A 23,346-nucleotide genomic window follows, 5' to 3' on the forward strand; every position below is an offset into this window, starting at 1 on the left:
TTTGGTTTTGCCCTTCTCCCCGTCCCTCTTCTCAGCTGTTTTTCTTTCCCTCTTTCTTTCTCCCCTTTCTTTCCACCAGTCAAGTCTGTCCCGTATTCAGCAAGTCAAAATAAAATAAACAATAAAGGTGAATCAAATGGACCATTACGGCAAGGCTGGGATGGTCCATTTGGTAAAAATAAATCCGTTGGGCATCTTTCTTCGCCTTTAGACAATAATTCTGATGGCAAAAGAACCAAACGGGACAGGTTTAATAAAAAAAAAAAAAAAAAAAAAAAAAAAAAAGGAGTAGACAAAAAAAAGATTACTCTGACTTTGGTACAATATCTATATCTAATTTTTAGATTTCATTGGACAAACACTGCTTGCCTTGCTTACCCTTGTTTTGGATGTGTGTGTGGCGGAGGGTCTATGCTAGCTGTAGGGAACTCCAGGCCTCGAGAGCCGGTGTCCTGCAGCTTTTAGATGTGTCCTCAGATCCAACACAGCTGATTTAAATGGCTAAATTAGCTCCTCAACATGTCTTGAAGTTCTCCAGAGGCCTGGTAATGACCCAATCATTTGACTCAGGTGTGCTGACCCAGGGTGAGATCTAAAACCTGCAGGACACTGGCTCTCGAGGACTAACGTTCCCTACCCCTGGTCTATGCCTTCGCGTCATCCTTGAACTGATCTGTTGGGACTGTGGCGTGAGCTTGACTTTGAAGCCTGCATAAACCTATGTTATGCTCAGTGTGAATAGAGTCACGTGTCATATGGAAAATCGTTGTTAAAACAGCAGTTACTAGAGTTCAGGCTGAATAGTTACTTAGCCAGAAAGTTGAAATTATCGAAGAATACTTGAAGCTTCTTTTTTACCCTCACCATTTATTTTCTTTTTTGTCTTTCATACAAACAGTTAAACAACAACAACAAAAACAACAACAAAAAATGTGAATGCAGCAATAATTCTCAGTGCGGCCTCTAAAACCAGTTACAAAATAAAGCATTTTAACTTTAACTCTGCGCTGTGGTTTCAGGCTCAGGTAAATCGTGGGTGTTGATGTTGGGTTTGTATGCTGTCACATAGTGGTTTTATTTATGGTCTTTACTTATATACTTATATGCATCTGTAAATCTTTGTGCTCTGTCCAGTGATATGTTTGATCACCAAATCAGAATTTTAGAGAAGCTCACACCTTTGTATCCTCTTGCATCCACTCATATTTAGATTACTTTAATGACTACTCAAAGGCAAAAATAAGAACTCAACTCAATCAAATTTAAAAAAAAAAAGACAGCTGGAAAACCAAGAATGAGAAAATAAATTATACTTATATACTTTTTATACAATTTCAATGATTCACCCTGGTGAATAATCAATTTTCAATTACCTATTAAGCCCCCAAACCATATGATTTCTTGAACTCTACTCCCATCCTCATATTTTCCTGTCAAATGAATAAAAAAATTCAACTAAGACAACTTGAGAAGTAAAAATACTTCGTTTGTTGAAAGCATTACTGCTTATGGATATGTGGGACCTGTGAACAAAGATTTGTGTATTTAGGAACTCACAAGTCAAACAAGTCGTTAGTCTTGACTCTTATACATTTGACAACCTACAGGTGTCCTGAATTGCAACCAGCTTTGCTTTTAGATGTTTGAGGAGTGTTAATAACACAAATATATTCTTTTGGTTATATATCAAAAAACACACTTCCCTTCACCAAGTTACTAATAAAACGGTAAATATCAGGCATAGAATCATCTACACCTGATCAGATGACAATTCGGCCCTGTCCACTAAAACAGCTGCTTTTTCCAGCTGTTGGAGTTCACACATTCCTCACAGCAGCCAGAAGAGAGCTCAGTCTTTTACACATCCAGGATCCAGATCAGGGCCAGAGGCAGGGATCATTGTGGAGGTTGGCAGCCTGTCAGTCAGTCCGAGTCACTGTGGAAACCACCTGAGAAGATAAACCAGTGTGACTGCTGAACAACCATCCATCCTCTCTATCATATGCCTTTGGTTTCTTTTGAGCCAGTCATTTCCCACTTCTCCCTCTTATCTGCTCATCATCTGCCTTTGAGATGGACCTTCGCTCTGATCCTGGACTGTCGGGCTAGAGACAACCAACCAGGACATTTCTCTGTCTTAGATTGCCATAACTCATCAGATGGCAAGTGTATAGTGGGCATAATTAAAAAAAAAAATGATTTGCTTTAACTCAGTCACAGTTCAGATAGAATAAGTAATATTGCTGTAGTTTTCCTTGCAACCACCATTGGTGCGGTTTGACGTGTGTTTGTAAAATTTATTGTCTGAATCATTTTGCTAATAAACATCACTAACTATCAGCAGAGGTATCAGAATGATGATCTAAAACAGCAGACTGTGTCTCACCTAATGAGTCCAGGCCATGCTGATGAAGGCTTCACCTTCATATTTGGACCTGGCAGATCTGCGTATGCGAGCAGCTCCAGGACAAGTCTAAAGACAAAGAGAGACAAAGTCCAGACTTTAGAAGATCAACACTGATCCTTTCACTCAGGACTGAATCTGCTGAGAACAAACATTATAGCTTTTGTGTCAGAATCCCTTAATTGGACCAGTTTAATGTTTTATTCTGTTTTCATAAAAGAGCATCAAGAATAAATAAAAAGAATGTTTAACAAAGACATGAGGGCTAAACCTAATTATACATGAGGGTGGTAAAGCAAATTAAGACACAGTCTAGTTCAGCTGTGAAATAATACATTTAAAGGGTCATGGCCTGTGTGTTTCTGTCCGGGAATTTTGAGTTTTCTGACTTTCATAAAGAGTTTTTAGTTTGCTTTTCATTGTTCTCTTAAGGCTTTAGTTAGTACTATTGTGGGCCAGGTTTTGTTATTTTTAGTCTTTCAGCATTCTGAGCTCAGGATTGTCATTTGGTCTCCTGATAAGTCGTGTTCTATGTTTTCATTTTGTCAAGCCCCTGTCTCTGTGTTAAAAGTTTTTTTTTTCAGCAGACTTACTTTCTATTTTACTTTGTAATTCCCAGAGTCCAATGTTTTGTACTAGATTTGCTTTGTTTGTATCATTTTGGATTAATTAATTTCAGCTCTTCCCCTTTCTCCACCCATTTCCTCTTTCCTTTATTGCCTGTCGCTCTTAACCTCCTAGGACCTGGCGTCTAGACATCTGGACATCACATTTTGGGTTTTCTAGACCAAACTACTAAAATTTGCTCTACAATGTCCAGATATCCACTTCTGAGGACATTATACTGCCACTATTCTATCAAAATTTTAAGCGAATGACCTCAAATGTGGATCTTATTTTTCTCAGAAACAAAAATCAGGTAAAAAATAAATAAATCATGTAATGCTTTGTTTTTACATTCATCAGGTCCTAATCAGCCCAAATAGCAAAGAGAAGTTAAAAATGCATGCCATGAAAGAGTTTGGGTATTAGGAGGTTAAATCTATTTTCACCTGTTTAGCAGGAGTGGGACAGGCGGAGGTTTGCCCGATGCTGCAGCGCTCATGTCAGTGGAGGAATCCGGGGGTTTCTCTGTGAATTCCACATTCCCGTGGCAGTGTGCTAGGTACTTGCTCAGATTTGAAGTTTAATTTTTTGCTGTAGATAGGCGTTTTCGTCCCACACTGACTGTACAGTGGACTCTAATGTTTTTGACACTTTTTACGGAGTCAAACTCAAAGTAACGACAGTACTTCCAAGCTTTAAATACTGCATGGTCGTACTCTCTCCCACACTCCATATTATCCATTGTTGATCTGTACACTTCTGTTGCTGCCACGTGTGTCGCACACTCGTATGTCATTGTCATGAGACACTCTCACCAACACAATCATGGTTTAGTAACACAGTAACGCAGCATGCTTACAAGAAAGTAACAGTAATCTAATTACTTTTTTTGCAATGGTAATCCATTACTCTACTCGTTACTTGAAAAAGGTAATCGGAATACAGTAACAGGTTACTGTCCATCTCTGCTAATGAGGCTGCATTTGGGTTATCACTCCTCAGTACGTGATGCAAACATCTATGCCGTGGAAGAATTTTAGAGCTTGAATTCACCCTGTGGGTGTATGCAATATCAATACATCTTTAAAATTAAGTAATGTAGGAGTAGGTGCATGCAAAATTAAGGGCATGATAAAATTTGGGTAGCAATAATAAAACTTTGAGATGCAGATTTGGTGTTTTTTTTATAGAGCTTAACACATGCTGCTGAGTATGAGTGTAGTGTGTTGGCAGAATGCTGTACCGGGAGGCAGCTGTTCTCCTGTTTGGGACACAGGTGGAGTTTGCAGTGCAGGAAGACTTCACCAGAGCCCCCGGTGAACTCGAACATGTTGAAGGAGAAGTAGCTGGAGGCTCCCAGTCCGTTTGCTCCCACCTGCACAGTCTGGTCAGCAGGGTTGGCACAGCTGCTCACAGACAGGAAAACACACTTTGTTCAGGAGTCCATGAGAGAGATCAAAACCACATGACTCTCTGAGTCTGTCTCACCCGTTTATGATCAGGTCGTATCTCGGAGTGCTGTCGGGTGATGGCTGGTCTGTGGCCCAGCAGGAGTCAGTCACTATGACAACCATATTTCCATCCAGCCCGTCAGTCTTCAGCTCCACCCAGATCTTCTGGTCCAGCTGCACTTCAGTGCTGGAGTCCACAGCTTGTGTGCGACCGGCATCGGTGAAGGTGTTCATGGTCAGAGTGTAATCCCAAACTCCAGATGTGATGTGCTGGATCACAGAGCTGCAGGATACAAACACACTTCAGCTTTCTCTGACTCACAAACCTCATGAGAAGCTTCACATCTTAAAGAAATTCAACCACACACCTGTGTCTGATCCTGAAGGTGGCAGTCTTGATGTCCGGCTGAGTTTGGACGCAGGAGAAGTCGATGTAGATTTGGTCGTGACGAGTGATGATGTCAGAGGAGCTGTTCTGGGTCATGATGATGTTTTTATAGATGATTTGACTGTTGTTGGTCTGTGAAGCCACACAGTCAGATGTTGTCACTAAACAAATCTGTTCATTTTAAAGTTATAGAGTGTATAATTTTTTACTGCTGGGCATCAGCAATCAACTGAGTTCTATTCTGTTTCAACAACTTACTAGCTATTATGATTACTCGTTCAATATAAAGAAACAGGAATCTACCAATCCAACTTTTATTTCTGACCTGGTACTTATATCTGCTGATATAAGTGTTAAATTAACCCTTTAAGACCTACCATAGAACCAAGTCCGCCAGAGCTTATATTATATTTTTACATGCTGTAGTGCCATTTTTGGGAGCATTTCAAGTTGCTATACATCAATACAACCATTATAGCCCAAATTTTAATAATATGTATGCATTAACTATATAGTAATTATATAAATTGCAAAAAAAGTGCAATAAACTACAAAAAAATTGAAAATCGTTTTTGTTTTTTAACATATATTTCTAGTTAGAGAAATTTAAGAGGCTTATCCCTCAAAATTGTAAATAAAGTTGCACAAAATAGTTTCCAACCACGAGAAATTTATTTTGAGTGTTTTCATAGTTTTATTTTGGAAATACACCAATTTTTATATACTGCAGGAAAAACGAAAATAAATATAATAATGCAAATTTGCAAAAAACAGCATATGCATCAAAATAAACTATTTCCAGCAGTGCAATTTGAGTTGTAAGCATCCCAGAAACGATAGACACAAAGTCAAACATAACTTTTAAAAACACCAGTATAGGCTTATAAGGCCCTGAAGTTAAAAAACTACATTTCCGAGGAAAATGACGTCACTTCCGGTTTCGGGCAGGTAATGGCGGACATGCGATAGTTCGTGCTGACGTCTATTCCAACGTAGGAAGTGTTACGAACAGCTGATCGGATCGGCAAAGCATGTTTCTGGAATAGTATGTTTTTGTTGCTGCAAGTGGTTTTTATGCAATTTTTGCAAAGTTATATGTGGAAGGAAACCGTGACCTAGGACAAGCTGATGGCATAAGATGTAAGTACAACTCCTCCGGTTTCATATGCAAAAAAAAATTGCACTAGCTTACATAGTTCCAGTTCTACAGGGATTTAAAAATAGTTACGCAAAATGAAGCGTGTCGCTCAGACCAGTTTTAAAGGGTTAAAGTTGAATGATATACCATTCTCCAAACAGAGAAACAAACATTAGAGAGTTTCTCCCTGTACTAAATGAAACTCGTACTTGGATGCTTCTGTGTATGAACTACACAGATCGTCAACATGATGAGAAGCCAGAGAGGTCAGAGGTGAAGCTGAAGCCACAGAAAGATCCCAAAACAGAGCAGAGCAGGAGAAGCTCAGCAGATGCTGGAAGATGTTTGGCTGCTTGTAGAAGGTAAAGAGGAGGAGATGAAACTCACCGTGACCACCGTCCCACAGCTGTTGCTGCTGTTGAAGCTGAAGGTGACCATGTGGGAGAGCTCGTCCACCTGACCCCTGCAGGTCGGGTCGTTGAGGTGTAAGGCAGAGTAGTTGATGCCTTTGTCCTCCAGGAGACAACCGACCAGACTGACTGAAGCAGAGTTCTGCTTGCAGACTGTTGGATCACCTGAACGTCACAATATCAGTCAGAAAAATCACAGTTAGAAGTTTTCCTCCATTATTCAGCCCTGTTGTCATGATGATGTCACAGCTGTCGTACCCAAAGAGTTGTTTTCTTGGTACTTGGAGGCAAAAATGGCCCGACAGAAGCAGCGAGTGTCACCACCGACCGTCTTCTCACCACAGAACTCGTGATCGCTGCAGGTCCTGTCCTGACAGAAGGCCTCAGAGGCTACAGAGGAACACACTGATGTATTATCCTGAAAACATGTGAGCTCTAAAAATCCACAGTTCAGGTCTTTAACAAAGGAGAGCTTATTAAGGTCTTATTAAGGTCTTATTAAGGTCTTATTAAGGTCTTACAGCAGCTGGTCTTTGATGTCCAGCCATCCAGAGTGTGGTTGTGTAGACTGCAGGCTCTGGCGTAGGCCTTCAGGAACTGACAGTTGAGTCCGTCCACTGCAGGATATTTACACAAAGTGTCGGTGCAGGCGGTTATGTAGGGCTTTGGGTCAATGTCACTGTTACAGGAGGAGAAGGGCGCCTCCTTCAGGAGATTACAGCTGTACCACAGATGGAAAAACAAAATTGAAGACAATAAAATGATCATCCATAATCAGTTTTGTAAATACAGCTAATTATCACACACTACCTATCTTGCATTTGTGCTCATCTAATGGTAATTCATGGCAGATCAAAATCTAGTTAAGTCTGTAATTATTTTGTAATTTTGTTTGTACACCACCAGAATGGCTGTTAAATAAAATCATGTAAATACATAAAGATCTGACTGAACTGCAGTTTTAGCTTTCATTTAACCCTTTAAGACCTACCAAAGAACCAAATCCACCAGAGCTTATATTATATTTTTACATGCTGTAGTGCCACTTTTGGGAGCATTTCAAGTTGCTATACATCAATACAACCATTATAGCCCAAATTTTAATAATATGTATGCATTAAGTGTATATTAATTACATAAATTGCAAAAAAGTGCAATAAACTACAAAAAAATTGAAAATCGTTTTTGTTTTTTAACATATATTTCTAGTTAGAGAAATTTAAGAGGCTTATCCCTCAAAACTCCAGTTTCATATGCAAAAAGAATTATTGCGCTAGCTTACGTGGTTGCAATGCTACCGGGATTTAAAAATAGTTACGCAAAACGGAGCGTGCCCGCTCCGACTGGCTTTAAAGGGTTAAGGGACTTGACACAAGAATTACATTAAATTTTGGCTTTTCACTTTAGGGGTTCGCCATAGTGGATCATCTGCCACCATGTCGCCCTGTCCTCTCCTCCTCCTTTTTCAGCATTCTGCGTGTCCTCCTTCATCACATCCATAAAACCTCTCTGAGGTCTTTTTCTTTCATCTTATTGATTAGATCTCATATCTCATTTACTCGGGCTGCTGAGCCCCTGGTACGGGCTACTTTATTGACCTCCGGGCATGCTTTCCAACATTTGTGTTTGGACAGGGGCGGATCTAGAGAAATTTTCTTAGGGTGGCATGAGGGTGGCAAAGAAATCAAATGGGGTGGCAAAATCAAGGCTTTTTTTTTTCCAAACACATATGCAGGTGGTTACATATGGTTAAAATGATTCAAATGCAGTAAGTATACACGTTATAGTCTATAACTTAATTATTGTCTATAGCCCACATAATTACACACTTTAGTTACATAAAACATGTAAGTTTTGATGTTATGTACTGTATAGCCTGTATAATAAATAAATATGTAGCCCAATAAGTATAAAATCCAGAAAGCTACACAACATGGGGCGGTTCATTTACAAACACAAGTCTAACTTAAGTTTCACTGTTTTTTGTTAGAAAACAATCACATTGTTACAGCTTAAATTACACAAAATGTCAGAAATCTGCACTGTCATGGACAAAAATTTAAACCTAATTTTTCATGATTTGTTGGATTAACCCACTGAGGTCTGAAATACAACCGGACATTTTTGACTCCTTTTGAGTTTACGTTTGTATTTCACCCTCAAATTGTTTCATTTTATTTTTTCCCCTTTGCCTTGTTTGGTATCATTCTTTTCAGCTCAACTGAATTTAGTTGTTTTTTTCACTGACATACTGCATTAGTACTACTATTACTATTAATAGTACTATTACTGATCTGAAATCACACAAAGAACTTAAAATCCTAGTAGTATTTTTTTACTGTAAAAAAAACCACAGACATGTTGAGTAAATTTTTATAACTTGAAATGCAAATATAAATTGTACATTTTGTAAACATATACAACTATTTATCTAAAAATGCAGCCAATACACCTGCTGGTTTTTTTTTTCATTTTCAACAACCATTTAAAAATATTACTAAAACTAAAATGAGAGAACAATCAGGTGTTGCAATAAGATGCCCCACAAATGATGTGTGCCAATAAAAAAACTAAAGTTTGTCCACCAAAAGACAGAGGAGAACAGCACAGGGACAAACCTGCAGGCCTGACAACAGGAGGTGTATCACTCCGCTGGTTTTCTACTTAGTGACAGTGTTTACAAATGTGCCTTTGTGACATTCATTAGTGCCCTCACTGACACACAAAACAAAACGACTACACAACAGAACAGCTACACAAGACAACACAACACACTAAGTAAACACTCCACACTAAACGTCACAAATCTCCCACATCTAAAAACTCTCTCTCTCTCTCTCTCTCTCTCTCTCTCTCTCTCACTTGCTCGCTCTGTCTCGCTGCCGTTACCGTCACTCCCAAAACTTTTCCCTCTTCCTAAACATCCAAATCCCACATGCTGATATTTTTTGTTAATTGGTCGACATGGTGCATTTTTCCACCGATAGGAAAGAGGTGGCTTTTTTTCCTTTCTTTACTGTTTTCCTTAGAAAAATGCTTAAAACCCACACACACACACAAAAACGTGACGACAGTATTTAGTAAAAAGCGTGGCTTATATATATTATCATGACTCTGGATTTACTGGCCTGTAATTAAAATGTAAAAACTTTGAAGTCCGAAATTTCAATGTGGGCTGAAATAGAGACTCAGCGTGGCTGCAGCTTTTTTGCTATGTCAGCTTAACATAGTCATGTGATTTGGAGGTGCAGCGTGTCCGTGGACCACAGAGGGTTAATAACACTCACCTTCCTTCCATTTCCAGAGTGTAACATCCAACCACCTGTGTAAAATCCGAAATTCCCATGGTGTTGTTCAAAATGTGCTCTGGCACAATCATAAGCATGGCTTGCTACTATGGGCTGAACCATTTGTTAATGGTGCAGGGAGGGAACACTATCTAATATCTTCAGTTTTAGCATTTAGGCACAGCCTAGTTTATTTCTCACAGTTTTTTGTTGCCTTATGGTTCCAAGAGCTGTCACCAATCTTTGCATTGTGTTATTATCTCATGACACTTGTTTAATCAGCTACCATCTCTCCTATGGACTTTTTAATGTCTACAGTCTCAGATCAACACAGCCCTGCCCTCCAGCACTATCAGCAGCAGGAGCAGCAGAAACCCCTCAACAGCAACATTGTACCCATCAGGTAAAACATAGGCTACGGTTGTTTTGCCTTGTCGCCACCTCACAACAGTGATAAAGTATGATGCAATCCCATATTAGATTCTTGATGAATGTGTGTTGTTGTTATTCAGCCTGGTTCAATGTGCCCCTTTTTAACTTTAAGCACCCGCCCCTTTAAACATCTCTGCACGGCCCTGTACCACATGCACGCCTTTTTCAGTGGTACGCTCAGGGACAGTTAATACAGTGTTTTCAACAGGGAGTGTCTGGCCCTACACCTCGTGACTCGGCATTTTCGTTTTTTCTCAAGGGTTGTAGCTTTACCGCGTACGTCGATCACAAACCCTTGATGACCCCGTATGAGCAAGCACTTTGGCAACAGTGGGAAGGATAAACTCCCTTTTAACAGGAAGAAACCTCCGGCAGAACCAGGCTCAGGGAGGGGCGGCTATCTGCTGCAACTGGTTGGGGTGAGAGAAGGAAAACAGGATAAAGACATGCTGTGGAAGAGAGACAGAGATTAATAATGGATATGATTCAATGCAGAGAGGTCTATTAACACATGTTGGGTGAGAAAAGTGACTGGAAAGGAAAAACTCAATGCATAATGGGAATCCCCCAGCAGCCTACACCTATTGCAGCACAACTAAGGGAGGATTCAGGGTCACCTGATCCAGCCCTGACTATATGCTTTAGCATATGTCCTTCAATATGTGCGTTGAAGGACATATCCTGGTCAAAAAATGACTCCAAGGTTCCTCACAGTGTTACTGGAGGCCGAGGTAATGCCATCCAGAGTAAGAATCTGGTTAGATACCATATTTCTAAGATTTTCAGGGCCGAGTACAATAACCTCAGTTTGATCTGAGTTAAGAAGCAGAAAGTTAGCGGCCATCCAGGTCTTTATGTCTTTAAGACATTCCTGCAGTTTAACTAATTGATGTGTGTTACCTGGCTTCATGGATAGAGCTGGGTGTCATCTGCATAGCAGTGAAAATGTATACTATGCCTTCGAATGATACTGCCTAGAGGAAGCATGTATCATGTAAACAGAATTGGTCCTAGCACTGAACCCTGTGGACCTAGTTGGTCAGGGGTTCATTATACAGCAAGATAATGACCCAAAACATAAGTCCAAGGTATGCCAGAACTACCTCAGGAAAAAGAACAGGATGGTAAGGTTGAAATCATGAAGTGGCCAAGACAGTCTCCAGACTTAAACCCCATTGAGCTGGTTTGGGATGAACTGGACAGAAGAGTCAAAGCAGAGCAACCTATGCAACATGTACGGGAACTTATGCAACAGATATAGGAATAACTTTTGAATAATATTTGATTTCTATTATAAAAAGAATGCCATTGGTGTTTTCAGCTGTTATATATCTGCCAAAGGTGGCTACTGTGATGAGTGAAAAGATTAGAATACATTTTGGTCTATAAATTGATTCTATGATTTCTTTTTCACTACAATTGCTTATTTGTACTATGCTTTCATTTCAGAGTGCAATGAGACATTAAACTGCACAATTTTCAACAAAAAATGGAAAAAGTGGGGTGTTCTAAAACTTTTAAATGGTTGTGTACATCTACTCAGTGCCTGATAATAGCAGGTACCTAACCTAGTCAAGAACACTTCTGTTAAGGTAACCATAACATTGCCAAAATCGGTTTCATAACAAGGGGCAAACTAAGGGTTACAATCATGAACAAGAAGGCTGATTTAGACTTTAGTAGCAGAATGATGAAGTATGGAGGAGAGAAATAGTTCATAGTCTGAAGTACAAATTATCTGTCACAGATGGTGGAGACAGTGTTATAGCATGGGCATGAATGCCTTCCAGTGGAACCAATTATTTCTGAGCCTGTGAAAACATCAAACTGTGTATATATCTGTAATTCGTAAACAGTTAATACAAGACTTGCTGAACACCTTTGCTTAATGCTGAAAATCTGCACTTAAGTCAAGTCTTAATTTTGGCTTTTAATTTGGTGGTCTGGAGAGACAAACTTCTAAAGAAGTAGACAAGGTAATTGCCCCAAACGTTATGGATCCAACAATACAGCACATGCTTCGTGCTGTGTGGATCAGTCTGCTCACCGTTCAGTTACACTGGTGCAGTCGATCGTGCTGTCAGCAGGCTCACTGTACTGGATCTCACAGCTAGAGGGCGACAAACAACAAAGTTCAGGCTCATTCACACAAGGGACTGTGAGCTTGTGATGAGGTCTTACCTGGTGGAGCTGTACTCAGAGAGCCTCAGGTCACTCAGAGACCTGCTGGAGTTTCCACACAGACCCTCCACAGATGAACCAGAAGGTCCTGCAGAGGATCAGGACAGAATGAGTCAGATCAGCATCAATATTCAAACTGGACGAACACAGCAGGCCAATAAATAACAGCACAGTTTACAGTTTATGTTGCATGAATTAAACTTTTTAACTTCTGTACCTTCTAAGTGGATCTGTGCGGTGTAGCCATCAAAGAAGACAGAGATGTTGAGGTTGGAGAGCGACAACTTTGCAGTGACTCCAGTTTGGTCCTTAGAGAGCTGCACACCGTGAACCAGCTGAGGTGAGCTGCTGAGGGTCAGCGTGGAGTCATCCAGCTGCATCACAGCAGAGACAAAGTGGAGGAAACACTGAGTGAAACATGTCAAACACACAAACAGGCTGATTTCACAGCAACAACCACTGAGTTCAGCAGCTCTGAAAGAACTGCTTCTAACAGCCCTGAGAAGAAAGATGAGAGGAGACACAGCAGAGGATGAGGGAGGACTTTGGATCAGACTCCACTCTGACACATGAACTGTGGCTGTAGGTCGCTTACCTGAACTCTCCCACCTTGATCCAGGTGAATGTAACGCCCGTCCACACGCAGCGTCACACTGTCCAAAAAGCTCACATCTTTACGACGCCGGTCCCTGAAGTTCCCCAGAACATGGAGGTCTGGGAGTGACGGAGTCGAGAACAGAGAGTACGCACACCGATCCTGGATGGAGTTAATCTGACCATGGACGTCAATGATAGTGGGGCCGGTCGCAGTGCAGATCGAGTCCACCACACTGGACACCACAGGTAGAGATTCTTAAAAATAAAAAGGAAAGGACGTCTTAGTATCAGCTCTACAAGTCCTCTGAATTTTGAAAGTTTGGAACTTCTTGCACAGTCTAAACAGATATGATGACAAGTTCAAGAGATGGATACACGAACATTAAACTATGGTCACACTTTCAGTATGGACTGATACAACCTCCGGAATGTAATGGTCTCTTGGAATTTCTTTGAGTTTTCTTTAGGGTTCCTTGTAATACATGTATTTAATTAAGGAATTACAGCAGTTAGAAAAATATTAAGTAACTTTTAACATATTTCAGCACATGATTTACATTATCTTTTCCAGAAAGTGTGACTATGAAGGAGACCTGTTTGGGTACTTTTGTGTTGTGTTGTTTACTGTTTACAAGAGTGGAAAGTATTAGGAAAGACTGATCCTCACAGACAGTTGATGGAACTGGGGACTGAGTGTCAGGGGATGGGTCTGTGACCTATTTCGCCGTGTTTGTGTGTCTTGTTTCCAAAGTGATATCTCAAATCAGAATCAGAATACTTTATTGATCCCCAGGGGAAATTATTTTTCGTTACAGTGCTCCATTATAAACAACCATTAACAGAGACAGACAATACACTAACTAAGAATAGCACAATATATACAGGGATATATATACATAAAAGTCACTATTAATAAATAGCTGAAAAAGAACATGTGCAAAAAGGGTGTAGCTGTTGCAGTAAACAGCGTGTTAAGTGGATGAGTTGTACAGGGAGATGGCCACAGGCAGAATGATTTCCTGTGACGTTCAGTGGTGCTTTTCAGTACTCTCAGTCTCTCACTGAACGCGCTCCTGTGACTGACCAGCATGTCATGGAGTGGGTGGGAGGTGTTATCCAATATTATCTTTATCTTGGACAGCATCCGCCTCTCCGACACCACCTTGAGGGAGTCCAGCTCCATCCCCACAACATTACTGGCCTTACGAATCAGTTTATCGAGTCTGTTGGCATCTGCGACCTTCAGCCTGCTCCCCTAGCATGCAACAGCATAGAGGATCACACTGGCCACAACAAATTCATAGAAAATCCTGAGCATTTTCTGGCAGATGTTGAAGGACCTCAGTCGCCTCAAAAAATAGAGACGACTCTATTAATCAGTATAAATTCTGCCTAATGCGATGACAGGACCCTGACACTTTGGTGTGCCCCAAGTGTTCAGCAGTCGAGGCATTTAATGTAGTCACATGGCTTTTTGAAGTCTCGGATATTATTTGGCTGCTCACAGTGAAAAAGAATCACTTCCTGTGGACAGTAGGTGAGGTCACAGAGCACCCACTAACTATGTTTCATGCTGCTGTTTATCATTTGTGGAACCCACAATGAAAATCTAGTCTAGAATGGATGAAATTTAACCACCTAATCCGGAAGTTCTGCTTCTGCCAGGTATGATTGTGACCAAATATTGTTAGTTGGGCTTTCCAGAATGTGATTCTCATGGAGCTTGTAAGAGATCGTACATGTTGGATAATATATATTTGAGCTGGAACAATTTCAAGTGCTGTGGAAACACATTGCCTTTTGGTGTTGTCCCACTTTAACAAAAACTGAAAAGCGTCCGAAATTACCATCACGCAGGGCTGAAAGAAGAGTTGGTTCAAGTGCAAAGCCTTTGAAGAGTGTAAAATCTTGCAAATTTGCATTTTAAAGGGAAAATGATTGACTTCTTCTTGGGTTTAGGGTTCCAAGAAATTTGGCTCCAAGAGATGTTTTTTAAATAATATTTTCAATGTAGAAGAGATTGTGGGTCAGACAGTGTAGCATAAATAAAAAATATCATAGCTGTTGACTGCAAACCTGTCAGCTAAACATCCTGGACAAATAATCAAGCAGTGGTCAAAGGAGTTTGCAAAGAAAAGCGTCTGGACTTCTTTGAGTTGCTTGAAGACGTTTCACCTCTCATCCGAGAAGCTTCTTCAGTTCTAAGGTCAAATGGCCGAGAGTCCCAGATTTAAACCCAGTGGGAGTATCCCCCCAAAGAGGGACAAAGGACCCCCTGGTGATCCTCTAATCACATGCGCCAAGGTGTGAAAGTGGGTGTGGGACCTAATCAGCCAGGGTTTCGGGTGAGCTCATTGTGAAACCTGGCCCCACCCTATCATGTGATTTCCTGAGGTCAGATGGCCCAGGATGTGAGTGGGCGTTAAGGCGTCTGGGGAGGGAACTCAAAACTGGATTATAGATGGCAGACAGTTGGTGTCGTAAACCACCGCCTCTGTTCAAAGATGGTCGCTCATAGTGGACATAGATGGCCTCTTTCACTCCTCTTTCAAACCATCTGTCCTCTCTGTCCAATATGTGAACATTGGCATCCTTGAAAGAGTGTCCTTTATCCTTAAGATGCAGGTGGACTGCTGAGTCTTGTCCTGTGGAGGTGGCTCTTCTATGTTGTGCCATGCGCTTGTGAAGTGGCTGTTTGGTCTCTCCAATGTAGAGGTCTGGGCATTCCTCGCTGCACTGTACAGCATACACCACGTTGTTCAGTCTGTGTTTTGGAGTTTTGTCTTTCGGGTGAACCAGTTTGTGTCTGAGTGTGTTGCTGGGTCTGAAGTACACTGGGATGTCGTGCTTGGAGAAAACTCTCCTGAGTTTCTCTGATACACCGGCTACATAGGGGATGACAACGTTGTTGCGTCTGTCTTTCTTATCCTCCCTCGCTGGTGTCCGATCTTCTTTTCTGTGCCTTTTTGCTGACTTTATGAACGCCCAGTTAGGATAACCACATGTCTTCAGTGCTTCCTTTACATGTGTGTGGGACTCTCGGCCATTTGACCTTAGAACTGAAGAAGCTTCTCGGATGAGAGGTGAAACGTCTTCAAGCAACTCAAAGAAGTCCAGACGCTTTTCTTTGCAAACTCCTTTGACTACGATGACCTGGATGACTGACAACCTTCACAGACAATCAAGCAGTGGCACTTCAGTGTCTGCAGCTGCACAAATTTACCTTCACAGATGACACCAGCGTCCTCAGAGTGTCCACAGTTGTGAGATCCAAATCCTAAGTGCTGGCACTGAGTGAGATTTGATTCACTGCCTGAGCAACTGACATCATCCAACCAGATGGGTCCGGTGCCCTGTCCAAACTGCGCACTTCCTGGTGCTGAGACGACCCTGCCACAGCCCAGCTGTCGACACACCACCTGAGCATCCACCTGGTCCCATAAATCATCGCACACTGTCCCCCACTGCCCACTGTGGAAGATCTCCACCCTGCCAGAGCAAGAGCTGTTTCCTCCAACCAGGCGGATGTGCCCCTCCACTGCTGCACTGTTGCTCACTGCTGTTGTAGAAGTGAAGCCAACCTGATTGGCTGTAGAGATCTGTGGTATTGGAGCAGGTGTGGTTGAGGGAACTGCAGATGTGGTTGTGTTCACCTCTGTTTACAGTCAAAACATAAATAAATAAGTGAAAGTACTGCACTAATGCTCAGAGCATTTTTTCTCATGTAGAGTTGAATTGAACAGGAAGATGAAAAGGATGAATTTGTTACAGTGTGACTAGGGGGCAACAATACCTGCACAGTATGCAAGGTGGCAATTAGATGGCCTCTCAAGTTTGTAAACGTAGTAGTTTCCATGGCAGAGTTTGACTTGGATGGTGTGTGATGGAAACTGGCAGCAGCTGCCAGACCAGTTGTTGCACACAGTGCGATTTACAGTTTCACCGGGCTGTGTGGGATGAGGTTGTGTTATCCACAGAGGAGCATGGGTTCCACACCTGTTTGTGTCTATACACCTCTCGGGAATACGAGCATCAGAGCTCCCAAGAAACAGGCGGTACCAGCCTTGCCAGTTAATAGATTGATCACAGTGTAGGTCCTGAGTATTTGTGTTGTTTGTTGAACGCCATTGATCATTCAGCACAGTGTAGTTGTAACAAGGATCGACACTTTGGGAATATCCTGAAGGATGAAAAGAAGTCATCTTTACTTCAAGCAAATTTCACTGATATTTATACAACATTTTATTCTATGCTATAAACACTTTTTAGTGATCACACACACTGATGGATGCTTTGTGGACAATTTGGGTTCAAAATCTTGGTCAAGAAAACTTTGACATGCAGACTAAAGGATGCAGGGATCGAATATGAGGTGTGAACGAGCCTTGAAATATTAAATTTGGGAGTTAAATTGTGTGTCTACTTTCCAGAGTGTTATCTCAAATACAATCAGTATAAATTCTGCCTAATGCGATGACAGGACTCTGACACTTTGGTGCGCCCCAACTGTTCAGCACTCGAGGCATTTAATGCAGTCACATGGCTTTTTGAAGTCTCGGATATTATTTGGCTGCTCACAGCCAAAAAGAGTCACGTCCTGTGCACAGTAGGTGAGGTCACAGAGCACCCACTATCTTTCATGTTGCTGTATGTCATTTGCGGAACCCACAATGAAAATTTATTCTAGAATGGATGAAATTTAACCACCTAATCCGGAAGTTCTGTTTCTACCGGTGCAGGTATGACTGAGACCACATATTGTTACTTAGGCTTTCCAGAATGTGATTCTCATGGAGCTTGTAAAAGCTGGTACATGTTGGATAATATATATTTGAGCTGGAACAATTTCAAGTGCTGTGGAAACACATTGCATTTTGTTGCTGTCCAACTTTAACAAAAACTGAGACGCATCCCAATTTACAATCAAAAAGGGCTGAAAGAAGAGTTGGTTCATTTCTACCAAATTTAGATTTTAAAGGGAAAATGATTGACTTCCTGTTGAGTTCACGGTTCCAAGAAATTTGGCTCCAAGAGATGTTTTTTAAATAATATTTTCAATGTAGAAGAGATTGTGGGTCAGACAGTGTAGCATAAATAAAAAATATCATAGCTGTTGACTGCAAACCTGTCAGCTAAACATCCTGGACAAATAATCACGCAGTGGCACTTCAGTGTCTGCAGCTGCACAAATTTACCTTCACAGATGACACCAGCGTCCTCAGAGTGTGCACAGTTGTGAGATCCAAATCCTAAGTGCTGGCACTGAGTGAGATTTGATTCACTGCCTGAGCAACTGACATCATCCAACCAGATGGGTCCGGTGCCCTGTCCAAACTGCGCACTTCCTGGTGCTGAGACGACCCTGCCACAGCCCAGCTGTCGACACACCACCTGAGCATCCACCTGGTCCCATGAATCATCGCAAACCGTCCCCCACTGCCCACTGTGGAAGATCTCCACCCTGCCAGAACATGAGTTGTTTCCTCCAACCAGGCAGATGTGCCCCTCCACTGCTGCACTGTTGCTCACTGCTGTTGTAGAATTTAATGCGACCTGATTGGCTGTAGAGATCTGTGGTATTGGAGCAGGTGTGGTTGAGGGAACTGCAGATGTGGTTGTGTTCACCTCTGTTTACAGTCAAAACATAAATAAATAAGTGAAAGTACTGCACTAATGCTCAGAGCATTTTTTCTCATGTAGAGTTGAATTGAACAGGAAGATGAAAAGGATGAATTTGTTACAGTGTGACTAGGGGGCAACAATACCTGCACAGTATGCAAGGTGGCAATTAGATGGCCTCTCAAGTTTGTAAACATAGTAGTTTCCATGGCAGAGTTTGACTTGGATGGTGTGTGATGGAAACTGGCAGCAGCTTCCAGACCAGTTGTTGCACACAGTGCGATTTACAGTTTCACCGGGCTGTGTGGGATGAGGTTGTGTTATCCACAGAGGAGCATGGGTTCCACACCTGTTTGTGTCTATACACCTCTCGGGAATACGAGCATCAGAGCTCCCCAGAAACAGGCGGTACCAGCCTTGCCAGTTAATAGATTGATCACAGTGTAGGTCCTGAGTATTTGTGTTGTTTGTTGAACGCCATTGATCATTCAGCACAGTGTAGTTGTAACAAGGATCGACACTTTGGGAATATCCTGAAGGATGAAAAGAAGTCATCTTTACTTCAAGCAAATTTCACTGATATTTATACATAGCTTTATTCTATGCTATAAACACTTTTTAATGATCACACACACTGATGGATGCTTTGGGGACAATTTGGGTTCAAAATCTTGGCCAAGAACACTTCGACATGCAGACTGAAGGATGCAGGGATCGAATATGAGGTGTGAACAAGCCTTGAAATATTAACCATGGGAGTTAAATTTTGTGTCTTGTTTCCAAACTGATATCTCAAATACAATCAGTATAAATTCTGCCTAATGCGATGAGTGTTCAGCAGTCGAGGCATTTAATGTAGTCACATGGCTTTTTGAAGTCATGGATATTATTTGGCTGCTCACAGTGAAAAATAATCACTTCCTGTGGACAGTAGGTGAGGTCACAGAGCACCCACTAACTATGTTTCATGCTGCTGTATATCATTTGTGGAACCCACAATGAAAATTTAGTCTGGAAAGGATGAAATTTAACCACCTAATCCGGAAGTTCTGTTTCTACCGGAGCAGGTATGACTGAGACCACCTATTGTTACTTAGGATTTCCAGAATGTGATTCTGATGGAGCTTGTAAAAGCTGGTACATGTTGGATAATATATATTTGAGCTGGAACAATTTCAAGTGCTGTGGAAACACATTGCCTTTTGTTGCTGTCCGACGTTAACAAAAACTGAGACGCGTCCCAATTTACAATCAAAAAGGGCTGAAAGAAGAGTTGGTTCATTTATACCAAATTTAGATTTTAAAGGGAAAATGATTGACTTCCTGTTGAGTTCACGGTTCCAAAAGATTTGGCTCCAAGAGATGTTTTTTAAATAATACTTTCAATGTAGAAGAGATTGTGGGTCAGACAGTGTAGCATAAATACAAAATATCAAAGCTGTTGACTGCAAACCTGTCAGCTAAACATCCTGGACAAATAATCAAGCAGTGGGACTTCATTATATGCAGCCGCACAAATTTACCTTCACAGATGACACCAGCGTCCTCAGAGTGTGCACAGTTGTGAGATCCAAATCCTAAGTGCTGGCACTGAGTGAGATTTGATTCACTGCCTGAGCAACTGACATCATCCAACCAGATGGGTCCGGTGCCCTGTCCAAACTGCGCACTTCCTGGTGCTGAGACGACCCTGCCACAGCCCAGCTGTCGACACACCACCTGAGCATCCACCTGGTCCCATAAATCATCGCACACTGTCCCCCACTGCCCACTGTGGAAGATCTCCACCCTGCCAGAGCAAGAGCTGTTTCCTCCAACCAGGCGGATGTGCCCCTCCACTGCTGCACTGTTGCTCACTGCTGTTGTAGAAGTGAAGCCAACCTGATTGGCTGTAGAGATCTGTGGTATTGGAGCAGGTGTGGTTGAGGGAACTGCAGATGTGGTTGTGTTCACCTCTGTTTACAGTCAAAACATAAATAAATAAGTGAAAGTACTGCACTAATGCTCAGAGCATTTTTTCTCATGTAGAGTTGAATTGAACAGGAAGATGAAAAGGATGAATTTGTTACAGTGTGACTAGGGGGCAACAATACCTGCACAGTATGCAAGGTGGCAATTAGATGGCCTCTCAAGTTTGTAAACGTAGTAGTTTCCATGGCAGAGTTTGACTTGGATGGTGTGTGATGGAAACTGGCAGCAGCTGCCAGACCAGTTGTTGCACACAGTGCGATTTACAGTTTCACCGGGCTGTGTGGGATGAGGTTGTGTTATCCACAGAGGAGCATGGGTTCCACACCTGTTTGTGTCTATACACCTCTCGGGAATACGAGCATCAGAGCTCCCCAGAAACAGGCGGTACCAGCCTTGCCAGTTAATAGATTGATCACAGTGTAGGTCCTGAGTATTTGTGTTGTTTGTTGAACGCCATTGATCATTCAGCACAGTGTAGTTGTAACAAGGATCGACACTTTGGGAATATCCTGAAGGATGAAAAGAAGTCATCTTTACTTCAAGAGACTTTTTAACTGATTTTCATACAACATTTTATTCTATGCTATAAACACTTTTTAGTGATCACACACACTGATGGATGCTTTGTGGACAATTTGGGTTCAAAATCTTGGTCAAGAAAACTTTGACATGCAGACTAAAGGATGCAGGGATCGAATATGAGGTGTGAACGAGCCTTGAAATATTAAATTTGGGAGTTAAATTGTGTGTCTACTTTCCAGAGTGTTATCTCAAATACAATCAGTATAAATTCTGCCTAATGCGATGACAGGACTCTGACACTTTGGTGCGCCCCAACTGTTCAGCACTCGAGGCATTTAATGCAGTCACATGGCTTTTGAAGTCTCGGATATTATTTGGCTGCTCACAGCCAAAAGAGTCACGTCCTGTGCACAGTAGGTGAGGTCACAGAGCACCCACTATCTTTCATGTTGCTGTATGTCATTTGCGGAACCCACAATGAAAATTTATTCTAGAATGGATGAAATTTAACCACCTAATCCGGAAGTTCTGTTTCTACCGGTGCAGGTATGACTGAGACCACATATTGTTACTTAGGCTTTCCAGAATGTGATTCTCATGGAGCTTGTAAAAGCTGGTACATGTTGGATAATATATATTTGAGCTGGAACAATTTCAAGTGCTGTGGAAACACATTGCATTTTGTTGCTGTCCAACTTTAACAAAAACTGAGACGCGTCCCAATTTACAATTAAAAAGGGCTGAAAGAAGAGTTGGTTCATTTATACCAAATTTAGATTTTAAAGGGAAAATGATTGACTTCCTGTTGAGCTCACGGTTCCAAGAAATTTGGCTCCAAGAGATGTTTTTTAAATAATATTTTCAATGTAGAAGAGATTGTGGGTCAGACAGTGTAGCATAAATAAAAAATATCATAGCTGTTGACTGCAAACCTGTCAGCTAAACATCCTGGACAAATAATCACGCAGTGGCACTTCAGTGTCTGCAGCTGCACAAATTTACCTTCACAGATGACACCAGCGTCCTCAGAGTGTCCACAGTTGTGAGATCCAAATCCTAAGTGCTGGCACTGAGTGAGATTTGACTCACTGCCTGAGCAACTGACATCATCCAACCAGATGGGTCCGGTGCCCTGTCCAAACTGTGCATTTTGTGGTGCTGAGACGACCCTGCCACAGCCCAGCTGTCTACACACCACCTGAGCATCCACCTGGTCCCATGAATCATCGCAAACCGTCCCCCACTGCCCACTGTGGAAGAGCTCCACCCTGCCAGAGCAAGAGCTGTTTCCTCCATTAACCAGGCGGATGTGCCCCTCCACTGCTGCACTGTTGCTCACTGCTGTTGTAGAATTTAACCCGACCTGATTGGCTGTAGAGATCTGTGGTATTGGAGCAGGTGTGGTTGAGGGAACTGCAGATGTGGTTGTGTTCACCTCTGTTTACAGTCAATACATAAATAAATAAGTGAAAGTACTGTACTAATGCTGAGAGCATTTTTCTCATGAAGAGTTAAATTGAACAGGAAGATGAAAAGGATGAATTTGTTACAGTGTAACTAGGGGGCAACAATACCTGCACAGTATGCAAGGTGGCACACAGATGGCCTCTCAAGTTTGTAAACGTAGTAGTTTCCATGGCAGAGTTTGACTTGGATGGTGTGTGAGCTAAAATAGCAGCAGCTGCCAGACCAGTTGTTGCACACAGTGCGAGTTACAGTTTCACCGGGCTGTGTGGGATGAGGTTGTGTTATCCACAGAGGAGCATGGGTTCCACACCTGTTTGTGTCTATACACCTCTCGGGAATACGAGCATCAGAGCTCCCAAGAAACAGGCGGTACCAGCCTTGCCAGTTAATAGATTGATCACAGTGTAGGTCCTGAGTATTTGTGTTGTTTGTTGAACGCCATTCATCATTCAGCACAGTGTAGTTGTAACAAGGATCAACACTTTGGGGAGTTTCTGAAGGATGAAAAGAAGTAATCTTTATTTCAAGCAACTTTCTCTGATATTTATACATAGCTTTATTCTATGCTATAAACACTTTTTAATGATCACACACACTGACGGATGTTTTGGGGACAATTTGGGTTCAAAATCTTGGCCAAGAACACTTCGACATGCAGACTGAAAGATGCAGGGATCGAATATGTGGTGTGAACGAGCCTTGAAATATTAACCTTGGGAGTTAAATTGTGTGTCTTGTTTCCAAACTGATATCTCAAATACAATCAGTATAAATTCTGCATAATGCGATGACAGGACCCTGACACTTTGGTGTGCCCCAAGTGTTCAGCAGTCGAGGCATTTAATGTAGTCACATGGCTTTTTGAAGTCTCGG

General features: G+C 41.8%; 1 protein-coding gene across 1 annotated transcript in view; it reads right to left on the reverse strand.

Moving 5' to 3' along the window:
* Positions 1-847: 847 nt before the first annotated feature.
* LOC116311832 (deleted in malignant brain tumors 1 protein-like) overlaps positions 848-23,346 on the reverse strand; it is a 50,965-nt gene continuing 28,466 nt past the window's right edge. The window contains 20 exon segments of the mRNA XM_039601263.1: positions 848-1,949; positions 2,387-2,473; positions 4,254-4,416; positions 4,499-4,744; positions 4,830-4,981; positions 6,375-6,562; positions 6,656-6,787; positions 6,919-7,118; positions 12,164-12,226; positions 12,298-12,385; positions 12,515-12,671; positions 12,893-13,149; positions 16,118-16,549; positions 16,688-17,074; positions 18,090-18,521; positions 18,660-19,046; positions 20,037-20,468; positions 20,607-20,993; positions 22,009-22,443; positions 22,581-22,967. Coding sequence (XP_039457197.1) covers positions 2,387-2,473; positions 4,254-4,416; positions 4,499-4,744; positions 4,830-4,981; positions 6,375-6,562; positions 6,656-6,787; positions 6,919-7,118; positions 12,164-12,226; positions 12,298-12,385; positions 12,515-12,671; positions 12,893-13,149; positions 16,118-16,549; positions 16,688-17,074; positions 18,090-18,521; positions 18,660-19,046; positions 20,037-20,468; positions 20,607-20,993; positions 22,009-22,443; positions 22,581-22,967 — 5,012 coding nt within the window. The 3' untranslated portion in view covers positions 848-1,949.

Source organism: Oreochromis aureus, linkage group 3, assembly GCF_013358895.1.
Source record: "Oreochromis aureus strain Israel breed Guangdong linkage group 3, ZZ_aureus, whole genome shotgun sequence".
Lineage (NCBI taxonomy): Eukaryota > Metazoa > Chordata > Actinopteri > Cichliformes > Cichlidae > Oreochromis > Oreochromis aureus.